The following is a 22,073-nucleotide window of genomic DNA, read 5'->3' as shown; positions in this document are numbered from 1 at the left end:
GGCTGTGCAAATTAGTACTACTACTACTACTACTACTACTACTACTACTACTACTACTACTACTACTAATACTACTACTACTACTACTACTACTAATAATAATAATAATAATAATACTTTTTATATGTCCGCAGCAGGACAGAGGTCTCTTCCAGCGATCTCCAACTACCCCTGTATTTTTCTAACTGACCCCACCTTGTGCCTGTAAATTCCCTAATTTCGTCACGCCTATAGCTCTCTGCCGTCCTCGACTGCGCTGCCATTTCTTTGCCTCACATTCTGCAACTCTAATAATCCACCGGTTACGTACCCTACGCATTACGTGGCCATCCTAGCTCCACTTTCTTCTCCTATGTCAACTGGAATATCGGCTATCCCCGTTTGCTTTCCGATCCACACGGCTTTCTTCTCCTCTCTTAACGTTACGCCTAGCATTACCGTATAGAATGCAATGATTGCACTTTTTTTTTTCGAGGATAGCGGTAAGCCGCCAATCATGACTTCGTAATGTTTACCGTATGTCTTCCAACGTATTTCTTTCTACGATATACTGTGTTGTAAATGCGACAGTTTGCAGTGATTATCCATGTTCCAGAGGCGGTTTGACGAGATGACGATTCTGGGCAGAAGCAATGATTCAAAAACGCGGGAACTATCTTAAGTACGGGATGTTATTTTTTAGACCATACGGAAAGTTTAAAAATCGCTTATGGTAGATAGCGTACAATTGCAGTCCTTGATCTGCATTACTCGAGGCTGCGCACATTACTCGTACGAGAAATCGGAATGCACAATCGATTAATTAACTAAAATTACAAGTGAAATTTATAATTAATTACTTTACGGCACATACTGCAATTTACGATGTGTAGCCGGTGAGTTTTCAATCCATACCCACTTAGAACGACTTCTAAGGATCCACGGGTCTCGAGATATGCACTGGGGAACTCGCAGTAATAATGCAGCGTTTTCCACTTACTTTTTTAACAAGCCGCCGTTTCATACACTGAAGCACAAAAGTAACTGGAACACCCATGTATTTCGTGGCACACTTTGGGAATGAATATCTCGAAACTGGTGTTATCGTGTAAATTCGTTCCAAGTGCTCATGCCTCTCGAACTCACTGGTTACAACTCGTAATTTGGAATATGCGCCGTAAAGTAATGAATTAAAAGGTTAATTAGTAAACGTTCATTAATTAGTCGATTATGTATTTCAATCTTCTGGGCGAGTAATGTCCGCGTCTTCGAGTAATCCAGCTCGACTAGAGAATTATGCGCCATCTGCCACTGGTGATTTTGAAAATTACTGTATGGTATAAAACACACACACACACACACACACACACACACACACACACACACACACACACACACACACACACACACACACACACACACACACACACACACACACACACACACACACACACACACACACACACACACACACACACACACACACACACACACACACACACACACACACACACACACACACACACACACACACACACACACACACACACACACACACACACACACACACACACACACACACACACACACACACACACACACACACACACACACACACACACACACACACACACACACACACACACACACACACACACACACACACACACACACACACACACACACACACACACACACACACACACACACACACACACACACACACACACACACACACACACACACACACACACACACACACACACACACACACACACACACACACACACACACACACACACACACACACACACACACACACACACACACACACACACACACACACACACACACACACACACACACACACACACACACACACACACACACACACACACACACACACACACACACACACACACACACACACACACACACACACACACACACACACACACACACACACACACACACACACACACACACACACACACACACACACACACACACACACACACACACACACACACACACACACACACACACACACACACACACACACACACACACACACACACACACACACACACACACACACACACACACACACACACACACACACACACACACACACACACACACACACACACACACACACACACACACACACACACACACACACACACACACACACACACACACACACACACACACACACACGCACGCACGCACGCACGCACGCACGCACGCACGCACGCACGCACGCACCTGGTATATAAGAAAAAGTGCCACTGACTTATCGAATATCGTTTTTCTTTCTTCACCCTTGTGATTACTTGCCTTGGTGTATCTGCAACCTGTTCTGGTGTGCGTAGTTATACGTTCATACGTGTATTCTAGGCTTCGGCCGATGGTTAACCTACATATAATTGAGAGATCGATCGAGAGTAGCTATAGCACTCGTCCTTGAGTTTCCTTCCTTCGTGAATGTCTTAGCTTGCGCCAGTATTTCTTCACCCACATCTCTCTTATTCACCGAGGGTGAGAGTGCACTTAGAGAAGTGAGTCAATGGCAACGATGTCTTCATCACACAATACGGAAATGCGCACGAGACCTATATTTTACATTGGTCGCTCGCTTGATTCCCAACCAAGGATGTCGCGTTTCGGCGGGGATGGAGTCCGAAAACATCCGTACCTGTGCTGACACTTTGGTGTACTTTACTAAATCGAGATTAAGCCCGAGGCTTTCGCTAACGACGCCATTTGTACAGCCCAGGTAAGTAGCATTGTAATGTCAAGCTGAATAAATGGAAAAGCTGTACGTAATTGTACAATGTTGAGTGTCTTGCACTGAGAGTCAAATAGCCTCCGAGAAGTGATTGAGGTCTGTATCATGTGGACAGGATCCCACAAGTGCGAAGAAAAAAAAAAAGCACTTACATGCACGCAACCGAAGTAGTAGGTGCTCAAGTGCTGGCGTATCTCCTCGCACAGTGAATGGTGAAATAACAGAAAATGGGAAAACAAACTGGGGTTATACGCTTAAAGGGCAACTCCGGCGATTTTTCGATGTCCACTGATCTTAATAAAATTTGGAATATATGTTCTCTTTTGCACTCTGATTATCTGTGCCAAACAATATATCTGCAAGTCGTTTAGTTTCCCTGAAAATGAATTTGGAACATTGGTTGCGTTCCCGACTCATGACTTTACTGGTCACCCGATGTTTGTGACGTCAGAGACCACACCGCCACTGTCGCTGAAATCGTCGCCTGTATCACCGCTGCCTAGTTTGGGAACTCTGTAAAAGCTCCCTGTGTCATCAGAAGACATCATCAGCTTCGCGTCCTTGGCGTTAGCGCCACGTGTACTGCGTGTTTACATTGTGGTAGGGCAGGACCTGACGTCATCGGTTCATCGTGACGTCATACGAAGCAGCTACCCGCTTCGCTTTCGGTATCTCGTTTATTGGTTATATAATATTACTGATGAATTTCTAAGCTAATTGAACCACCCTAACCGTGACAGGACTGTCAAATCCATTTGAACATGACAATGTTATAATATGGTTAAAGAAACGCCGGAGTTGCCTTTTAAGCCGATTGCTTAAGATATAGACACACTAGTTGCTTGCTCGGCTGGCGCGTATACCTATATGTCCTGTAAATACAGCGCTGGAGTGCAGAGCTATTTTCTGCCGCGCATGAGGGGGACCGCCTCAGTACGCCCGTTCGCTTTGAAGTGAACTAACAAAGTGTGTTCTTGTGTTCTGTACCCGTATGTGTGATTTTGTGCATACGTACTCATCATGCGTAGGAGGACCTCTTCACTGTCCGTTAAAGAACGTCTCTCTTCGCTTCCTTAATACTGCACAGTTTAATCGGGCAGGCGCGAGCATTGCGTGCCTAGAACTCCTAGTAAGGGGATCCTGGCGGCTCCCTTTGTAGTTTTAACGAGCTTTCGAAGAGCCCGCGGCGCTTACAAGATACAGCTTTCTCCGGCTAGTCGGCACGTTGACGTACAGTTCCACGCAGCGTTTAGATACGGCCCGAAGTTTTCTCTGTCCTGCGTGATATATATCAGCTAACACCTATTTCTTATCTGCAGGCTATCTCATTCTGTATCTATACGTAGCATGTATACACTGTGCTATAATAGAAGTCTGTCGAACGATGTTCGCGGGCGTATGACGTGCTGCACAGTCATCTTGGCGCAGTATTTCGCCTTCACGGATGTTGGTCGCTGTGGCAAGTAATAGCGGTACAGCTGCAGCTAACTATTCTCAGGTGCAGTGCGCTTCTACGTTTGTGACACGGATGTATGAATGCGCGCACCGCGGTGTCTGCATGCATACGTAATCTAGTTACCGTGTTATGGTACGTAGTGTCTTCATGCGGGGCTGTGTGTAGCGGCTGCGCGTATATGTGCGTGTATATGAAGCCCTATACGAGAGTACACTGATGAAACCCACGTACGACAAACGGCAAGAAACCGATCTGCAGTCTCTTGCGTTGTTTGAAGAACGTGTTAGACGCTGTAATAACCGTGTATTTATCGTCGTGTTACTTTGCACTGTCGAATCCTGCGTCTTCACGACTGCGTTTCTTTATCCCACATGCGTATCCTCGCCTGCACCTCTTTGTTTTTCCCCTTTCCGGGAATGCGTATTGTTGTTTTGGCACAACAAACACGGCCTCTTTAGCGCGCTCGCGCGATCACAGATGTGCGCGCAGACGCGCACACGTGCAGACGTGCTGAAAGGTACGCTGCGTGCCCCAGCAGCGAACCCGCAGACGTGCGCGCGTGCGAGCGGAGCATACGAACCGGGAGATGCAGCTGTGTGCCTCGTGCTTAATTCTGCGCAGACGCGCAGCAGCACGGTCGCTCGCGGACTACAAACTCGGCAGCGCTGCCGCACGGGCGTACACTCACGCTCGAGCGAGTCGGCGGGTGATTAGCCTAACGAGCTGCCGCGGACGTTCGTACGGCTCTTCGCGCCCGGCTTTGCACGGCCGCGCGAGATCATAATACGGCGGCGGCTAGCCGCAGCAGCGCCCACTGGCGGTGAACCGGAGCGGAAGTTAAAGGCTGCCATTCAAAGTTTAAAAAGGGGCCCTAAATACACGCTTTCGGGAATCGCCATCCTGTCCCTACGGAACACTCCGATATTGCTCCCTTAAGGGAAAGCCTAATATATGCTTGAAATAATAAGTAGAGTAAACGAGAAGACCTTCGTTTGAAAGCTTTATATCTTGCCTTCGCTGACCGGCTACATCTCATATGCGATGGCGAACGTCGCCGTCATTAAAGGTGTCGCAGAAGCTAAAGGAAATCGCGCGTTGAAGTTTGGCGCTTTTATGGCACCGCCGCGCTTAACGGTGTAACCTTCTGTTAGCGTATCACCGCCTTCTTTTGTAGCTGCACAACTTACAACTTGTCTTAATTGCCGCTGTCGAAGCTGTCACTTCAATGTCCTACGCTAGCGTCTCGCTCTGTACGTAAATTTGCTGCCATTTTGCTAATGCCTTTCATTTCTGCGAGTGGGCGTTAAAGACGATGATGACCATAGCAGACTTGAAAATGAGCCCGCTTGGAACACTTATCCGGCCAAAAAGAAGAAAAATAACTCAACGTAACTCTCGATCTCGGCACGTGCGGACGGCGTGTAGTCCGCTCTTCGTCGCGTACGTGCCGGGATACGTGCAGCACAGGGAGGTAAGCGAATGATCCGTGTCGCGCGCAGGTCCACGCTCCGTCGCCTCGCTGTGTCGACCCTCTTTCCCCGAAAAGCCTCTCCCGCGCTACACCTTTCCCGGTTTCCCGCGTCTTATCCCGCCGCTGATTCCCCTCTTCCTGCTTCCCTCTTTCCCGCCATTATGCGACCTTATTCTCCGCACGCTCTTTTCCCGGGCTGCCTTTTGTTCCCGAATCCCGTTCGGCTGGCTGCGGCTTCTTTGTCGTCTGCTTCGTATTCCTCTACCTTCTTGTCTACGTCTGCTTTGTATTCGTCTGATTCTTTCTTTTTTTCCCCTTCCGCGTCGAGATCGATAAGACGCAATCTGTGGTGCGCGGGCTGTGACGTGAGCTCTCCTTCCGTTTTCTTTTTTTTTTCTATTTTCGGGCCTTCGTCTGTTACATTTCCCCCCATTCTGTTCACTTTCTGCCTAAACGCTCCTCGTTCCTGATTTACATTTTGGCTCCATTCGTCTCTCTCTTTTAAACCGACCGGAATTTGCCTCCTTAAAGTGAGCGCTGCAGTGCGAAAATAACGAAACAAGAAATGGTCAGAGTGATTACTGGGATGGCCCGCCCCGCTGGATTAAGGTTTGAGGGAAGCGTTTTGTGTAAGAAAGGTTCCGGGTGTTGGGCCTCGGGTCAAGTCGTAAGTGGTCGGTGCTGTTCCAGACGCAAGGTGCACATTTAGAACGAAGCCAGGTGCATAACTTGCACATTAGGTTACGTCATCAGGCGCGTCGATAAAGGCCGTGCGAGCGCAGGGCAAATCGCAGCCGGAACTTTTAAGGCGTAAGCCTTTAGTGGCTCATGAGTGTCCGTGCACAGTCCATGGTGGACGCAGGAAAGCGGTGATCAATCACAGCCGGTGACACTGCGCTTGCATCCCATGCTCGCTGCCACGGCGGCGTCCGTTCGCAGAACAGCTCAGACAGCAGCAACTGAGGCAGTCATAGATAGGCTTTCGCCTATCACAGTTTAGCTCAGCAAAGTGCTCATAGCCTTTTTATTGCCTGTGAACTCATGGGTACGTAACGTAATGAAAGAGCGCGAGCTTGCGCTTTTTAATGCGAATAGCATTCTTGGCCGCGTGAGACCAGTTTCTTTCCGGCTATCTAACCTAACCTAAAATATCGGTAGATCCCGGAGACAGGGCTGTCTAAAAGTGTGGGCCCTTCGCGGGGCTATATTCCACTGGGCAGGTGCCGCACTTCAGTGAAACTCTTTGACGCCGGTCTAGCAGTGCCAATTACCTGCATGCCAGTAGTGCATGCAGGTAAATATGTTGGTGCGTCTAGCTGAGAATTGGATTAAAGTAACAGGAAACTTAAACTGAATCAGAATGCGAAGGTGAGCTAGTTGGTGAGGAGTCATCAGGAAATAAAAAGAGATTGTGCGAAAATGGGGCAAGAAATTCTTGGTACAAACTTTTATTGCGCATGCCATTATAACAATAAACAGTCGTCCATATAGGATAGAGGAAAGCATGTTCGCAAGGCGCTGTATAAAGGAATAGACAAGCAGACCACCGTTGTTCGAGATTGCAAATGCAAAACTTCCTGTCGTATTTTATTGCGCCTTCTGATATAATCTACAATGGGCCTCAGCGAGACCTATACATTCATTCAAACGTCGCTCTGTTTTAAGACATGTTGCAGCTCGCCAAGTGCAACACTATTACCTATGATCCGTCCATCGCTGCATGCGAGTCGCATGCTAAACGTGTGCGGCTTCTGTTTGGCGAAACTTCGTAGTTGCGTAATTATCGTATGCATTAACATTTCTCCGCCTTGAATGCGTTTTTTTTTTCTCCTGTCCGTCAGAGAAACCTTACAAAATAAGTTTCCTTACTTAAATCTAGGAGTGCTTCAGTGGTAGAAATTTCAGAATCGAATGCGAATACTAATAGTCGGGGAAAACGACCTTCGAATTTCGAATGGGATATCAAATACTCTCTCATTTGTAAACAAAGCGAAATATAAAGTCTTTGTGGAGTTCGTTTGGTAAAAACTGAGGCTTGTTTACGTTATTTCATACTTGCATGTAATGTCATAACGGGACGTCCAGTCAATTAAGGAGCTTGTAAACGAGAAGCAACTGCTTTCTATTATCTGATGATTTTACTATCGGCTCCCCTGCAGCAATAGCATACGGAACAGACCTCACTTGCATCTATCTCTGTCGCTCGAGACATCAGTCAACATCATCAGCAGCATAATCATCAGCCTATTATGTCCACTGCAGGACGAAGGCCTCTCCTAGAGATCTTCAATTGCCCCTGTCTTGCGCTATAGCTGACTCCAACTTGCGCCTGCAAATTTCCTCATTTCAACACCCCAACTAATTTTCTGCCGTGATCGACTGCGTTTCCCTTCCCTTCCCTTGGTACCCATTTTGTCACTCTAACAGACCGCCGGTTATCTGCCCTACGCATTACATGGCCTGCCCAGGTCCATTTTTTCCCTTCTTAATGCCAACTAGAATATACCCCGTTTGCTCTCTTATCCACACCGTTCGCTTACTGTCTTTTAAGGTTACGCCTCCCATTTTTCGTTCCGTCGCTCTTTGCGTGGTGATTAACTTATTCTTCTCGAGCTTTTTCGTTAACCCCCAAATTTCTGCTAAATATGTTAGCACCGGTAGAATGCAATGATTGTACACTTTCCTTTTCAAGGACAGTGGTAAGCTTCTGCAAATTTCCTTCTCGTGATTAGGCTTCCATGTGAGTAATTGGCCTAGATAAACATACTCCTGCACCGGCTGTAGAGGCTCACTGGCGATCCTGAATTCTTGTGTTCTTGCTAGGCTATTGAACATTACCTGTGTCTTCTGCATATTAATGGTCAACCCTACTCTTACACGTTGTCGGTTAAGGTCCTCAGTCACTTGTTGCAGTTCAACTCCAGCGTTGCTCAACAGGACAAAGCCATCTGCAAACCGAAGGTTGCTGAGATATTCGCCGTTGATCTTCACTCCTAAGCCTTCCCAGTTTAATGCTTTGAATACCTCTTCCAAGCATGCAGTGTATAACAGTGGAGAGATTTTGTCTCCTTGCCTGACCCCTTTCTTGATAGGTAAGTGTCCGTTTTTCTTGTGGAGAAAAGACATCAGTGACTGTTGTTATCTCTTATACGCGAGCCGAAACGAATATTCGACAACTTCGAGTAATGAATATACTCAAATAGAATGCGAATAAATTAACAAAGATTATACGCAATTCGTATTCAAAATTTGGAACATTAGCTCACCCATGTTTGAGGCAGAATTCCTTGAAATTAACTCGGCGTAATTTTTTTAGCCTTCTCTGTGTGCGCGCACGTGTGTTGACCGGAAACGCTGAGCCCCATCTATTTTCGCTAACGTCCAAAAAAAAAAAAAAGAACCACATGCCATGTGCCCAAGTGCACAGAGTGGCGGATTTTGTCGGATTAGACATCGAAGCCTGGAAAAGCACCCCAGGTCACCGCAAGTGCAGTGCGGCGGAAATTTCAGCGCCGCTAAAGATCCTTCCACATCGATCGCGTATACGTTGACGTTTTTCGAGGAAGTGTGGGTTGGGGGAAGCGTGTCAGTAAGCCGAGGAAGAAGAGGTCGATATAGGAAGAGCTCACTTTCTATACACACCTCCGCCCGCGCGATGTCTTGAATACTTATAGCGTCTCCTGAAAGCGGAAGTTCGGCGAGAGGGTTCAACAGTTTTTTTTAAATCGTCGCTTCCTGGTCTTTCAGAGCCGGCTTTTTTCTTCCTGTGTTCCCCCTTTTATCATCTACGTTTTTGAAATACATATCGCGTACGCATGTTTACTCGTCTGGCGAACCTGCTGCGTACTTTTACAAGTTTACTTTCTTTTTTCTAGTCTGTCGCACGTTTTCCCTTTTTTTTTTTAAATCTTCTGTGTTCTTGGTGTCACTGTCTCGCCTCCTGGCTGGCGCGGTTCACTTTAGAAAAGCGGCATGGCATGCGGACGACAGCGACTTTCGAAGCAGACGACAGCTTCGAAAGTGCGGCAGACGATTTTCGCTCCAAGCATCGTTGTCGTCGTTTCTGCAAGCCGTTAAACTTAATCGCCAGATGCATGCAGTGCTGGAAAACTCTGCGCGTGGAGTGATTCAGTTAGGGCTCGAATCCGCACATATAGCTACCGCGAGAGCGCTTCGTATCTAACCGATGCCTTAATCTTTGTTGAGGTCTTAAATTGCTTTAGTGAGCCAAACATCTGCCAGGGACTGTGATCCTCTTGTTTTGCACTTTGGAGGACCTGTCAGGGCTAGATGAAGTACACTGGATCTGCGCTTTTCCCAATTCTCCCGGCGCTTTAGCTCTTGCCATGGGCTCCTATCTAAATACGTGGGAAAGAGGAAATCGTTTCTTTTTCGTCAACCACTGCGCCGAATTTGATGAGATTTGTTGCATTTAAAAGAAAAAGTTAAAATATAGTGACTGTTTGTAGCGAATTTTCAATTTGTACTGTCAAAGTTTTAATAAAAATGGTTAAAAATCGAAAATATTCAGAAAACCAAACTAGGAAGTTTGCAACTCTGTCACTCAGCAATGAAAATTCATATAACCATTCTGTAAATTGCATCTAATAGTACATCTACAGCGAACAAACTTGATGTGTTACACATGGCTCTCAAATTTATCACTAATACGTGAGTAAGACTTGTGCAAAACTCTTGTAGACAATGTAACAATTTCACGTAGGACAAAAACTGATATATCGCATTTCTTCGCTTTGAACGCTCTAATGTATGCAGTTTACAGAACTTCGATATCTGTTCTAGGTGCAGAGCTGCGAGTTTAGTCTAAACTCCGTGCTTTTCAAACTTACCCTTTTTGAAAATTCCTTTTAAATAATTCAGGCGCTAAATCTAAATCCCGCTCCCAACAATCACTAGAATTTACCTTTCTCTCGCAAATACAAGACATTTCATTAAAATCAGTCCAGTGTTTATCTCAGAAAAGTGTTTCTGCGTTTTACATGCATTTTTATAGGAGGCATCGAAGTTGGGGCCCGAGCTAAAGCTTCCTCCTAATGCTAATGCTCGATTCCTAACACCGAGTTTAATACTAATATAGTTGTGGAAAATCATACGTTAGAGGCTGCATGACGAGTTTTTGTGACGGCTCAACCACCATAGGAGCGATAGGTATATGTTAGGTATAGATTTTTATAAACTTCAGCACAATGGCTCCAAACGGCCTTTGTGGCTTCTTGTAACGTTATTGATGCCCTTTTGCGATCAGTAATCATTTTAACTTATCCTTTTTCCGCGGTCAGACTTTTCGTAGCTCTTCAGCGTGAAACAGGGTTGTTCAGTACAACGGCCCCATGGTTACTATAGCTGTCCAACAACGTTTGAAATTTAGTGTCAGACGTATATAAATCCTGAGTATGCTTGAGTATTCGTATAGGTTCTTCACTAGAATTTCTGCATTGAATCCTATAATTTTGAACTCTAATAACTTAGTTCACAAACGGCGTGTGTTTGGAAAGGCCGAAGAGTGCGTTGTTGAGCAAACCATACCTAAGAGCAAGGAAAAATCCAAGCTTTACACGATTCTCTTGGAACGTGTAAGTTCGGTCGCTGCGTTGGTGAAGCTAATCCGTAACTCAGTTTTAGCGCTGATAAACACACGCAGGACACGCGAAGTTTTCTCGCGTCTTTTACCTCGCTATCTTGTTTCGCTGCTCAAACGAAGGTGGGTTAGAGCAGTTTGTCGCGCCGAATTTCCGGCGTATCGGCGTCGCTTGCATGAAACTCCATTGGCTGTAGGCAGCACCGTCGGCTTCTATACTCCGAGCGTACGCGCTGACCGGTTCAGCCAGGGCTTTGCGTGTTCTGGTCACGATTGGCCCAAGTGATCTCTACAGCTTCGGCAAGTGCTACTACAAAACGCCGAAAAACGACACTAGCGCGGGACGCAGAATCGGGAAAGAAATACGGCAACGCTGCGGCGTCTCTGCAAGTCCTTTCTTCAATGGCGCTGTTATCCACGTTGCGTAACACTTGTGGAACGCTTCCAACTTCGTAACAGTGCTCGTTTCGCCGGCGCCACTTCTGCTATTCGTGAAGTTTGTGGCAGCGCTGCATGCATCTGACGGCGTGGAGTACTCGCGCACTCCTGCACGCTGATCGTCTGCAAACGTCGTCTGCGGACGCCGACGACACTCCTTGCGTGCGAAGCGGTGCTTCCGTTCGTGTCGCCGCTTTTTTCCGTTTAATTTATTTTTTTACATCTTCATGACTCGCTTTTCCCCTGCCGTCGAGTTCGCTTTTATTATTATTATTATTATTTTCTTTCTTGCATGTTAGTGAGACCTGTTATTTCCGCTTCCGAGAGTTCTCACCCATGCATGGAGAAAAAGAAAATAACTAATTTTTGCAAACGGTAAATTGGACGGCTTTGTGGAGATTGACGTCGGAAATGGTAGGCATATAAAGCGCGCAGTCTCTGAGGTGCTTTGTGCTTTAAGGATACGCTTTGTCATCTATGCGTGACTGGACATGTATTTTGTTTCACGTGCTTGCCAAAAACTAAACGAAAGATAAAGCAAATACGACGCCTACTTATGGCATTATTGGACGAAACAACAGGCTGCGACTGCTTCAGAGGGAACTTCTCTTGTGATGTCGTAAATAAATGTACCGTGACTAAATGCTTACTAAGCAGTGTTGTTGCTAAGTTCGTACTTTAGCGGCTGATTCAATTTCTGCCACATTCGTGGTTATCACTTATCGAAAAAAAACTTTGCACGCCGTCCAGTCAAGCAGGAATGGTTTAGTGAATCCGTTTAAAGTTTAAAGGCTACAGGTGTGAGTGGCGAGTTTCACCTGATGTAAGAAGATGCGCATGTATTCATATGTTCGCCAGAGTGCTGGTGCTCTGCTTGACGTTGGATCTGCTATGGGTAAACGGTTAATTCGGTTTACATCGTGCTGTCTTGACTAACATTATTTCAGTTAAGCGTCCTGCAACTTCAGTATCGGAGAACGCTGTTGCTATACCAGAGGAGCTTTTCCATCGGTTTCGAAGTCAAAGCATTCTTGTTTCAGGTTCCGTGCAGTGCATGTACGCCGTGAGTTCCTTTGTACGGTACGGTCTGCTGCATTGTTCTTTGAGCAACATTCTGAACAGTGACGACGAAGCTAGGAAAAAAGAAAATTTCAAATAAAGAACGAATGTTTTTTTTTATTGCGTTAGCAGCTATGCAGACACTGCAGCCGCACTGTCACCGCCGCCGCCGCCAAGCTGTCGCGATGAACTCCAAATGTTGTTACGATCGGCCTGCAGGGGTGCCAACCTGCAAAATTTTTCCCAAGCCCGCTGCAGCTGCGGGGCTGGCGATCTGCGGAGAAGCGACCTCCGAAGCCTTCCCACCCCGCTGCGACGACTTGCTTTGTAAGGACGACAATGCGCCGCGTCAACAGCCCATCGGCGCCACTATGTCTAGACGCGGTCGGCGGACCAAGTATTGTTAGTGGAGTCGCCGTCGCCTTCACGGTTTGATTGGAGCGGAGGAACTCCTGGAAGGAGATGTTGTGCGGTGCGGTCTCACGGGCACCAGAAGTGGTAACAGTCAATGGACAGACGCGGCGGCCACTGACTGCAGGGTTAGTTCTGGGATCAAAGAGGCGCTTGCTCAGGTCAAGACCTCTGTTAGCGAGAACCCTCTCACCTAGGTGCGTTCAGTGAAACCTGTGCGGAAGTGAGTGTGTAAACCCTCCCCCTCAAAGGCGGGTCGGCTACGATGACTTTGGACGCTTCGATTGGTCGAAGGTTGAACGGCCGTTTTCCCTCACCTAGGGATCTAGGGAGGACAAAGTGTTTATAAGCAGCTGTTGCGCGGCTGCTGAGTGCGCATTCTCTTTCAGTCATGCTAGACTGACGAACTGTAACGTTCTCCCCATGTAGGTACTGTAAATAAATCCCCATATTCCTCGTTCTCGATGAGAACAAGTCCTTTCCTTCAACAACGTCCTCAGCGTGGATGAGTTCGACGACGGCATGAGCCAGCTACCATCTATTTAATGCCCGACCCCAATTATTACAGTGTATGGAGAATGAGCGGCCCGCGCGCCGCATTGCCGTGTTGTCGCTGGTCGCTTGATGCGTTACGGGTGCGAGGGCAAGCACGCGAGGGCGAGATGAGTGGGTGGCGCCTTGATGCAAGCGATCCTCCCGGGCGCCCCTTGTTGGAGGTCACGTGATCGAACCCTCGCTGCGCCGTGCATGGCTGCCCAGGCTATAGGCCACTCTACCCGCGTAGCCGAGTGCATACGCGACCCGCGCGCCGCGTGTTGGAGGTCATCTGCTGCGTCCCGCGGGTGCCAGGGCGAAGGGCGAGCATGCAAGGACAATCTGAGCTGGTTGCCGGTTTCATGCGCGCTGTCCTTCACGCGCGCCTTGTGTTGGAGTTTATTTGACACGTATAAACAGTCGAGAACAAAAGTCTCGGGACCAACGGTGCCGCTAATTTTTTTCTTCTTCGCAGCCTAGGCATAAAGGCTGAAATCAAACGGTACTGCCTACGTGCGCCTGTTTGACCACTCTCACGCATTAAGACTATTTCACGTTCCGCGGCTGCGCTGGAAAAAATCCATTTTTTTTTTTTTTTTTTTTTGCTGCTGCCGTGCGGCCGTACACCAGCACTCCATCCATGGCATTACGTGACAAGGAAATCCCACTGCTAAATCTAACTCAGGATGTGTTGGTGGGCTAGTTGGTGAAGCATGATTACAAAGAGGCGTTTTATTCGGCGCCGTCTTTGTAATCATGCTAAATCTAGATAAACGAAGCAGTAAGCGGCCGGCACTCACTGTAATGAAGCATGCATAGTTTCATTTCGATTGTTCTTTGTGGAAACATAACCTTTTGGCTGTGAAGAAGCAGTTACTAGTTCGCGCATCGTCTTTTGGCGTTTCCGTGTTTTTTCTTCTTTTCTTTGTATGCGTTTCGTATCAACTATGCAGCGCAAGTTGGCTTCCATGTTAAAGAACCACATAGCCTACACACAACGGTTTATCATAGGGGAGGTCGTGTAATCTTGAGTTTTTTTAGACGCGGCTTAGTTGAAACGGTACAGCGAGCTGCAGCACGAAACGTTCGCTTTGGGCAAGCATGCCCGCTCCCAGTATGCCGGCTCTCATTATCACGCCAGGGTTGTGACAGCGAGCGCTCGCGGTCTTAGTGAGTGATCAGTTCATATATATATATTTTTTGCTCGCGTAACACCATGCTTGTTTCGCTCGTAAGTGAATGCTTACTACTATTTACATAACTTATAAATCTACGAACATTAGTTTGTGAATACATTGCTGCATTGCTGTTAATGTTTCGCCTTTCTAGCGAAACTGCGGCTTTATCCTATATACTCCTCCCCCCTCTCTCTTTATCTTTTGCGTTGTCTGAATTAAGTTTAATTCTGAAAGCATAAATCGCGTACCAGAAACACAAGAAAGTGTCACAGCGATCTAAAAGTACTCTACTAAAAGCAAATTCGCATCGCTCACCATGCGCTTTCGAGTCGCACACGACAGCTGCGTGGTAGTATTACATAGCAGACGACGAACATTCTCCGACCCATGTAGCAGATGGCAGGAGTGTCCCTCTGTCGCAGTTCCACAAAGCACTGGCGTGAAATAAGCGATTGAGAGCGAATTTAGCAAATACGTTCCAGCGAAGTACTTCTTGCCATAGGCCTCCAAACGCAAACTCGCATTTGCGAGCACATGCCTCTGTAAAAGCTGAGACAATGGAAGCACGAGAGTGTGCGCGAAAATGAGCGCGTCCCCCGTACGACGCTTACGTATAGCAGACGATATATTCCGCGCGCTGCGCGTTTTTCGTGCCGCGGGGCGATTTTCGCGTGCAGACGACGGCACCAACAGCATACGCGTCGAGGCGTGTGAAGCTATGCTTTTTTCCCACGCACAGGCGGCCTTTTCTCTGGCGTCTGTTTGATATTTTTTTATGTTCCTCTTCGTATATTCACAGCCGTATTCGCGTAGGGGATGACAATTGCCATTTCTCGCGCCTCGCATGCCCGTTACGTTCGCGCTGTGTACACATGGACCAAAAAGCCGTGTTTCGTGACGAATTGTCCTCCCACCCCGATTTTCTTCCTACGTCCTTCCTTTATTTCTTTACGTGCAGTGGTTTTTCATTGTCGTTTCGTGCGATGGTTCGGCGACCGTTATTACGGCTCACGATTGTTCTATCTCGCGAATGGAGGGAGTGCCTTGCTTGTTTTTAGTAGATCTTTGTGTTCAGCTTCTGCCCTCGTAGTCGCCCATTTCCGGCTGCTTCTGCTCTTGCTTGATTGCTTTGTCTTCCGTGCGTCCCTGACTCGGCTTGCGAATTGTTCCTGCATATTTTATGCCGCCTGAACCCTCCACGGAGAGCTCTCGGAACAGGTCGAACGGTATACTAGGCGCAGATTTATACCTGAGCGTTGGACATTACTATAGACACCGTGTGGAGCGGGAAACCTACACTTCCTCTTCTTCTTGTTGCTTTTACCATATTGTAGCGACGAATTCGTCCGCTGAGCTCAATTGTGTCTTGCGTAACACTGCCATGAATGTGTACCCGGCGCACTATATATAGAGCTCTTGCCGCATGTGTCTTCATTTAGAAATGCATTTACCATCAGTTTACCCTGATAAGGTAACTTCACATATAACCATCAATTTACCCTGATAAGGTAACTTCACATAGCACCATCAGTTTACCCTGATAAGGTAACTTCATATAGCACGCGTGGTGCTTTTGTGAAAATTCTATTACGGACTATCAAGGCTTCGAAATCATTTGAGTTTTATTTTGTCTTAGTTAAAACGGTGGTGCTCGTATTTATCTATGCTTATTCGTATTAAAAAAGTTTATTGTTTAAGAAGGCCTTAGCTATGGAATCCTCATGATCGAGCTCGGACAGTGATTCTGACTTTGCAGTTTTGGGGCAGCTGCCAAAAAAGAAGCTCGCACCTGATAAAACCAGCGTTCGTCACGCACGCTTGCACAACGGTTACTGTGAGTTTTCAAGAAGGCATTTCCAAGAACGCGTTCCGCAGTGCCACTGTGCGATTCCTCTAATTTTCATGTCTGGACACTGCGTTTGAGCTTATGTCATTTGTGTGTTAACGGCGTCGTTTTTCTTTTTACCCAACTGCTAATCGAGTTGATTGGCAATCAGATTTCATTTGCATACACCGTAAATTAAGCCGAGAGAGGCTAATCTCACGTGCACTGAACGCGTTATCCTCGAGCGCGTCGTTGAGCATTTCGCCAAGTCGTGTGCATAATCAAGACGAATTCGCCGAAGCGTATTGACGTTGCCGTTTCCACTGAGGTGGTATCTGCAGCTGATTAATTAAAGCATGCGCAGTAATGCGGCATTCGATCGGCCTTGCTCGCGCGGAAGTGTGAAGGCGGGCCTTAATCACCCCGCCATCTTGTCACTTCCGACTCACTCCCACGCGACTAGCACTTCCGCCGCGCCGTACAGGGAGGGCGCTGTCTTCCGATTATCGCTGCGAGCTACTAATGACAGCGCGACTGTCGGCGCACCAGAGAATTTCCTGTTGCGCTTAATTTTCGGCTGCTTTTGTTCAACCGCCCACCATCCGCCGCCGTCTGCGTCTCCGTTTTTCGTCTGCTTCACTTCCTCTCGTTTTTATGCGTTAGTCCTTAAGCAGACGATACTCTTCCCGTGAAATGCTTACGTGCTAACTATTTAAGTATTTTTGACTTCATTCACCCGACGTTTTTCTCTTGTTCGAACAGATGATTTCGTCGAAACCGTTCCTCCCCGGAGAGCGATGGAGTATTAGCAGGATGCCGCCTTAGGCCGCTAAGCCGAAAGTGTAGTAGTGGGTCCCCTTTGTTTTACTTTTCTCAAACATCGAAGGCAGGGAGGTTCGCCCCGGAAACGGCTGGCACTAAATCAAATCAAAGGGCGAAGCATGAAGTTGTAAAGCCATCGTTGCAGCAGACGATCTCCACCAACAAAAAGGCCATATAGAGGCACCCCGGATATCAACAGGGCACGGTGAGCGAGAAGCAGACGGCTAAACTAAGACTCAACAGAATGTCGTCTGCAGTGCTGCCGGGAAGAAAAACACGACCCCATACCCTGACTTATGCGCTTTCTTTAACGTCTCGATACCATTTCTGTCCCTATTTTATTTTATTTCCAAAGGAGCGTAAATGTTTTCGAACCGGAGAAGTGAAAGGCCATCCCATTCCTCCCCGTTTCTGTGTTCGCAGTTCCTACATCTGAAACAAGAAATTGTACTCGGCTTTGAAAATGGGGATTGATTCACTGTACGGGGCGCTTCTTTAAACACTCCTAAGTGAGGCTGGGTGGGAGAATCTCGAGCCCTTAAAGAGGGGGGGAGGGGGGGACACTTCGCTGCTCTCGATAGCCCTGTTATCGGTATTTTTAGCTGTTGTCTCTCTCAGCTGCTTTTGCTTATTTTATCTACTTAAGTTATGCGTGAATCAGGCCTGTCACGTCCCCGCGATAGTTATGAATATAAATTCCCCGTCCTGAAGTGCACACTGACAGATAGCTTGTGGCGGCTGTGCGTTTTTATTTTTGGATTTTTTGCTTGTTTCTTTCTTTATCATCGCTGCCATGCTGTCCTGCTACGCCCTTTCGGTCTCTGAGTTTGCTTCCTTGATCGTTTGAGTTCGTCTGTTGTTATACCGGCTCGTTGACCGCCCGAGAGCCACGGGCGGTGAATACCGCGGGGAGTGGGGTTTCCACCTAAATAGACGGCGCTCGATGCCACTGAGTGCAAACGATTATGATGGATCCTCTGCCTGGCGCGTCGTCGTCTGCTTTGATGCACGGGCGTCTAAATGTCGTCTGCTGCTAAACTGCCCGGCTTCGCTTTATTCGTTTCTCTCCCCTTTGTTGTGCCTTGAGTGTCTTTATCGTCTGCACTCTCCAGGAGTGTTTTTATGTGCTTCTGGCTGCAGATATTTGTGTGTGTGTGTGTGCTTGTGCCTCCACAAGAGCTCGTGCTCGGATTTAAGGCTCTTTCACGATGGGCGTTGGTATCGTTGTGCCTGATCGAGGCTGTGATTCCTCGGCGCATATAGAGACAGGAAAGTTGCCGGGTAGGAATATTTTAAGTAGTATCGCCCCATACCGTTAACATACGTAATCTCGAAATGAAGCGATCAGTCTATAGACATTGAATTAGTATTGTTAAGCACCGTCATGTTAGGCTGGGGCAGCTCAGAAGAGAGCATGCACGATTGTCTCCTCTGATCACATAAAAATCTGTAAATTACGAAAATGATCTGTGAACCTTGGCATGTGCCTGATGGCGCAGAAAACCTGTAAGATATATACGTACAAAGTAACGCTGCATCGACTATCTTCCATTTGCAGGGCTGGTTTCGTCCGCGCTGCACGGGCTTGTGCCGTGTAGCGATATAGAGCTTTGCTACCATCTCCGCGCACATGCAGAGCCTTGCGCGTGCTAGTTAAGCGGCACCAGTTGAATGGGCTGCGGGACTTACCTAGCTCGAGCAAAGCTGGCAGGTAAGCGAAGCGGTAGTGATGATGGAAATGTGCGCAATTTTGTGATAAAGTCATCTACATACTCCAAACGAGACAGAGCTTCTCTACTGTCTCGTGTGCGCTATACGTGTTTCCTCCCGTTTCCTCACACACGTTTTCCATCTCTCGTTGCAGGAATTCTGACCGGCGAGCGGCGGACGCACGTCGACACGCGAGACAGCGATGGGTAAGCGAGCGGATGTTATGCCGAGCGACCCTAGGCATCTGTTGGAGGCTATGCCTGCTGTAGGTCAACGCAGTTAGTTGGACGAGTTGGTCACGTATAGGCACACGTATAGCGCATGCTTTCAACTGCTTTTCTTGAAACCCTGTCGTCATAGAGTTTAGGTCATAGAGTTAGTATAACGAACTCCTGTCGGTCAAATATATATTGAAACAGGCATGAGACAATCGATCATGCGCACTGCGCTCATGAATGAGGCATCAAAAAAAGCAAAGCTCCTTTTCCGTATCTTCGTGGAAGCACTACACTGACACGCTTTTTTTTTTTTTTCATTTTCCTTGCATATCACCTTCGCCTCGATAATAGTATGGCTGCCGACTACAAGAAGGGCACCTGCACTCGCAAATCTGATAGCTGTACTGTTCTAGCTCGCAATCATTGGGAAAGGTTTATTATGGTAAGGCGTATTGTTAGACTTTATTGCCGCAAATAAATACGAAACACCAGGAGATCGGTTAATTGACCGTTAGCGCTAAGGGAGCAATCGGTGATCCTACGCCGAAGCCTATATATACCCAGTTCATAACTTGGCCAGTTGCCACTATCGACAACTTTCACTGTAGAGAAGTGCGGCAGAGCTCATATGTATTACTGCAAAATCTTTAGTAACCTGTAGTAAGATCCATAGGCGCGCAGTGTGTAGAGAAAGATTCTGCCCTTTGCCGCTGTTTCGAGAAAAAAACAAGAGAGAAAAAGAAGGAAGGAAGCAAACAAAGTCGCCGTAAACTGCCTCACGTGACAATGCGGGGGAGACAAAGTCTCGGATTAATCTTCACGCGCGTTCAAGGATCAGGTGTCCGCTTCACGCTGAGGCAAAAATTAATCTTTGACATGGACAGTGCATAGAAGGCGAGGGGCAGACGAATGTCCCTAGTGCACTGCTCAAGCCAAATATGAATCGTTACCAACGTATAACAGCCCAAATCTGGCGGTCTTGCCGTAGAGGTACGGTAGGCGCAAGGCACTTGAAGCCAAGCGTTCTTGAGTCGTCCATAAGGTATACACAAAGCGACAGCACACTGCGCTTGCAATTGTATTTCTTTTTCAACTTACGTAGTTGTTTACCAGCGCATTGTGGTGCTATAGCCCGCGCTATTCCTTGCGATGAATGACGCCGAGGTCTGTTAAAGCCCCTCATGAGCACTTTCAGTGTCCGTTCAGCGGAGAAACGCAGCATCATGGCGTGTTTTTCGACCACGAAAGTGGCATACAGAAGCGCCTCACCGTTCAGTGGAGACAGGAGCTGCCACATGTATACGACAGGGCATTTTTCTTTTCCTGTTGTTGCTGCGTGGGCGCGCGCGCGTGTGTGCGTGTGGGGGGGGGGAGGTAGGTGCGAGCGAGCGTGCGTGCGTGCACGTGTGTTTACGCCCAAGTACCTGTCATCGTAAAAGCCAGCTCTTAGTGAAACACGTAGCCAGCCCCCGGAAACTTATTTTCGCGAACTGCAAAAACGCACCCAGGCAGTAGCACCTCGTAACCGGAGGAAGCGAAGGTAATGGCCACCTGTTTATGGGGTGTGTGGTTCTTGCTACACGGGGAGGAAGGAAAAGGAAATTGATTGGGAGGGAGCATGACGTCAGCTGTAGCCTCGGCAAGGCAACCTTCTCTTGACGCAGCTCCTCCTTTCATTCGGGGCCCATCTGTGCGTTGACTCTTGGGAAATAGGCCCCACATGGTTGCCGGACCATTCAAGGTATTGTTTGGTGCGTGGTGGCCTTTAGCGGCGCCGTCGTCACGATCAGCGCTAGTCAGTCGCCATATGCGCAACTCTTCCCCGCACTCTCCGCGCGCTTTAGGCGGCTAGAAATTTTGGCTTGCCTATCACTTGGCCAAGGCTAATTTTCCATGTGGCTCAATTTCACTTGTGATTTTAAGTGCATAAGCATTTCTATGCCTACCCAACGAAGAAACCCGTCCGTTCGTCCGTCTCGTAAGACGATCGCTCTCAGGATAGGGCCCGCAGTAGCGAGCAGATTTACCTTCGTGCTGCCTCTCGCCTCAACGCTAACCAAGTGGCGAAACCACAGCGCACACGAAGCTTTCATCACTCGGCGCACTCTTTCTCCATTGCAGGTCGCTTTCAAGATATATGGCCCGCGCGGCCGCGTCATACGCAGCCGCCGCCGGAGTACGGTTGATAATCTTTTGACGCGGAGGGAGCGGGCGCTAAAGAGCGATAACTGCTTATGATGATGGAACGTCATCAGCGCACATCATCAGCGCACCTGGCGCCGCCAGCTGCTTTAGTTTGCTTGCGTCAAGTAACCTTGCGCAGCCGTATGGAGCAGTTCGTGTCGCCGCAGCGCTAGGGGCTTCAGTCGCTAATACTGGTTGGATCAAGTTCCATAACATTCATGACACCGGGCTGCGTGACGATGAGCAAGTGGCACAATAGTTACGCATACTTGGACAACTCCCAGAGGAGTTTCTGCGTAACTTTTTTTTATGACAGCTTCAAAGTTGCCACGTGACGCTCCCTCCTAGTCTCCTTCTTCCTCCGTGTTGCTGCACGCCTCTTGCATCGCGCAAGAAAG

The 22,073-nt window shown here is 47.8% G+C and overlaps 1 protein-coding gene across 1 annotated transcript in view; it reads left to right on the top strand.

Annotated features, from left to right (window-relative positions):
* LOC126525578 (caskin-2-like) overlaps nt 1-22,073 on the top strand; it is a 342,542-nt gene that overhangs the window by 67,269 nt on the left and 253,200 nt on the right. The window contains exon 2 of the mRNA XM_050173505.3: nt 19,428-19,479. Coding sequence (XP_050029462.1) covers nt 19,428-19,479 — 52 coding nt within the window. The remainder of the gene's footprint in view (nt 1-19,427; nt 19,480-22,073) is intronic.

This window comes from Dermacentor andersoni, chromosome 8 (assembly GCF_023375885.2).
Source record: "Dermacentor andersoni chromosome 8, qqDerAnde1_hic_scaffold, whole genome shotgun sequence".
Lineage (NCBI taxonomy): Eukaryota > Metazoa > Arthropoda > Arachnida > Ixodida > Ixodidae > Dermacentor > Dermacentor andersoni.
The sequence above is the reverse complement of the archived record's forward strand: the minus strand, read 5'-3'. Positions and strand labels throughout refer to the sequence as shown.